This window comes from Vitis riparia, chromosome 9 (genome assembly GCF_004353265.1).
Source record: "Vitis riparia cultivar Riparia Gloire de Montpellier isolate 1030 chromosome 9, EGFV_Vit.rip_1.0, whole genome shotgun sequence".
Classification (NCBI taxonomy): Eukaryota; Viridiplantae; Streptophyta; class Magnoliopsida; order Vitales; family Vitaceae; genus Vitis; species Vitis riparia.
The window spans coordinates 745708-747850 of record NC_048439.1 but is presented as its reverse complement, the minus strand read 5'-3'; the positions used below and the strand labels follow the sequence as shown (position 1 = coordinate 747850).

At 36.8% G+C, this 2143-nt stretch overlaps 1 protein-coding gene across 4 annotated transcripts; it reads right to left on the bottom strand.

Annotated features, from left to right (window-relative positions):
* Positions 1-2143, bottom strand: LOC117921451. 4 transcript variants are annotated; one of them, XM_034839309.1, is made up of 4 exons: positions 1784-2143; positions 1479-1543; positions 647-1173; positions 1-124 (listed from the first exon to the last, which is right to left on the bottom strand). In XM_034839309.1, exons 2-3 carry the CDS (start codon positions 1515-1517, stop codon positions 676-678), a joined length of 537 nt encoding a protein of 178 aa, XP_034695200.1. In that variant the 5' UTR covers positions 1518-1543; positions 1784-2143; the 3' UTR covers positions 1-124; positions 647-675. The 4 variants fall into 4 exon arrangements, with proteins under 4 accessions (XP_034695200.1, XP_034695202.1, XP_034695199.1 ...); XM_034839311.1 differs by lacking the exon at positions 1479-1543; XM_034839308.1 differs by lacking the exon at positions 1-124 and having other exon boundaries at positions 491-1173.

Below are 2143 nucleotides of genomic sequence, written 5' to 3'. Positions count from 1 at the left end.
TCGCAGAATAACACCTGGAAAATTCATTGAATGCCCAGTAGACCGAATGAGAACCAAAAGTACACACTCCACGTTGCATCGAATCTCCTCCATGGCAAAAGTCTCCTTTGTTGGGTTTAAATTCCTGAAATTGACGGACCAAAGAGGGGGATAATTCTTGCTATTTTGTGCTTTTGAATGAATTTGGGGTGTATTTGAAGTGTTTTTTAAAATTAGTTTTTTTACTTTTTAAAATAAAAAATAATTTTTTATTGTATAATCTTCCGCTAATATTTGAATCCCAAACAGAATATTGGAAATAATTGAGAGGAAATTTTTTTTCTAAATTCAATTACTTGATCCCTAAAAAGTTGTTCAAAAAATATTATTAAATTTCCCCTTTTTTTTTTTCCTTTATCATATCAATCATGAGAAGCCTATCATTTTTCTTAAAATAATTAAATATCACTGTTCCACTTATTTTATGCAGAAAATCACAAAAGAAAAAAAATAGAGAAAAAAAGGTTATAAATTTAAATTCTAGGGACATGAACAAGTTCTAAATCATAAAACCAGTTTGTTTTTTTTAATATTTTATATTTATTTTTCACAATTGAGATAAAACTTTTCGATGTTTACAACTGTTTTATTCTTCATAGCCATTTACCTTCCTTCTTCATATCGCCCCTAAATTAATCAGCCAGACAACGTCGGAAAGCAGCTTTCCGATCGAGTCAGCGCCGGACACGGAATCTCTTGGCCTTGCCTCACTGGACTAGTCGGCGTCGACCTCAAAGCTCTGGGAGAATCCAAGCTTCGACGGAGAAGCTGACGCATGGCGGAGATGAGGTGGACGGTGGGGTTCGACGGCGGACTTGAGGACCTGAAGTTTTTGCAGAAGTTCATGTGCTGGTCCACGGCTTCTTCGGTGCTTATCAGCCTCTGGAACCTCTTCATCTGAATCATCTCTTCCTTCACCGCCTCGGAGCACAAGCCGCATATCCATCTCCCATTGTATCGCTCTCGAACCGTCTCGATGTACTCAGGCGTGCATTCCTCGGTGAGTCCGCAGCAATCGCATTTTGCGAATTCCACTTCGATTTGTGAAATGATCTTGGTTGAAGCTTCTTGCGCCGACATCACTATTAGTATTTGTGTGTTGATCACTGTTGCAGACATCCGTTCTTGGAAAACCTAAGAACAATACCGAAGTATATAAATAAATACATGATATAAAATTTTGATTTCGAAAATCCAAATTCGAATCTTTTGTTTCTTGTTTTTATGTTTGGGAAAACACTTCTTATACTTTTGGAGCGTCGAGTTTGGTTTTCTAAAACAGTATTCTACAATCAGAAGGCCAACACCTTTTGGTAACAATTTTTGAAAGCTGTTTTGGAAAGGGAGACGTGGAAAACTGGTGTGTTTTTTCGGTGTTCTTGGAAAACGATTTCCAGAAATAGTAAAACTCTAACATATTTCATTCTTCTCCTCCCAACCTCTTCTGACAAACTTGGTTTCTCTGGAAATGAAACCATACAGCGCCTTGATTTTCTAGCAAACTCTGCGATAATCAAAACTCGTAAGAAAAACACTAAATCAGAAAAAGAGCCACTCCGATTTGTTTCTCGGATATTTTCACTGGTAAAACAACCGATTTCATAAAAATCAAGGCTATTTGCCTATTTAAACTTCAAAGAAGCACTTGGAAGAAGCTTTTCCAGTTAAACAGCATTATTCATCTCAAAAATGAAAAAACTGAAAAACAAAACAATCAATGGAGATTTTTTTACAAGAAAATTACCAGAAGAAGCGAATCCAAACAAATCAAAATTTTCTCTCTCTTTCTCGCTTTAACTCTGCTTCTTTCACTCTTCTTCTCGACGCTATCTCTCCTTCTCCCACTCTCCTTCAACCTTCGCTTCTCCGATGTCAAAAACCTCACACATCAAAGACATTTCAGGGAAAAAACAAAACACCTCACAACAACTCCAATCAATCAGCCAACAGATCAATCTCTCAAAAAAACACAAAAGTAAAAAATTCCAGAGATCCAACACCACTTCCACAAATAAAACAAACTGAAAATCAGAGCGAGAGAAGCTGAGAATCAGAAAGAAAATTAATTGGTGTTTGGCTCTGGAAAGTGAAGCGTCTAGAGAGA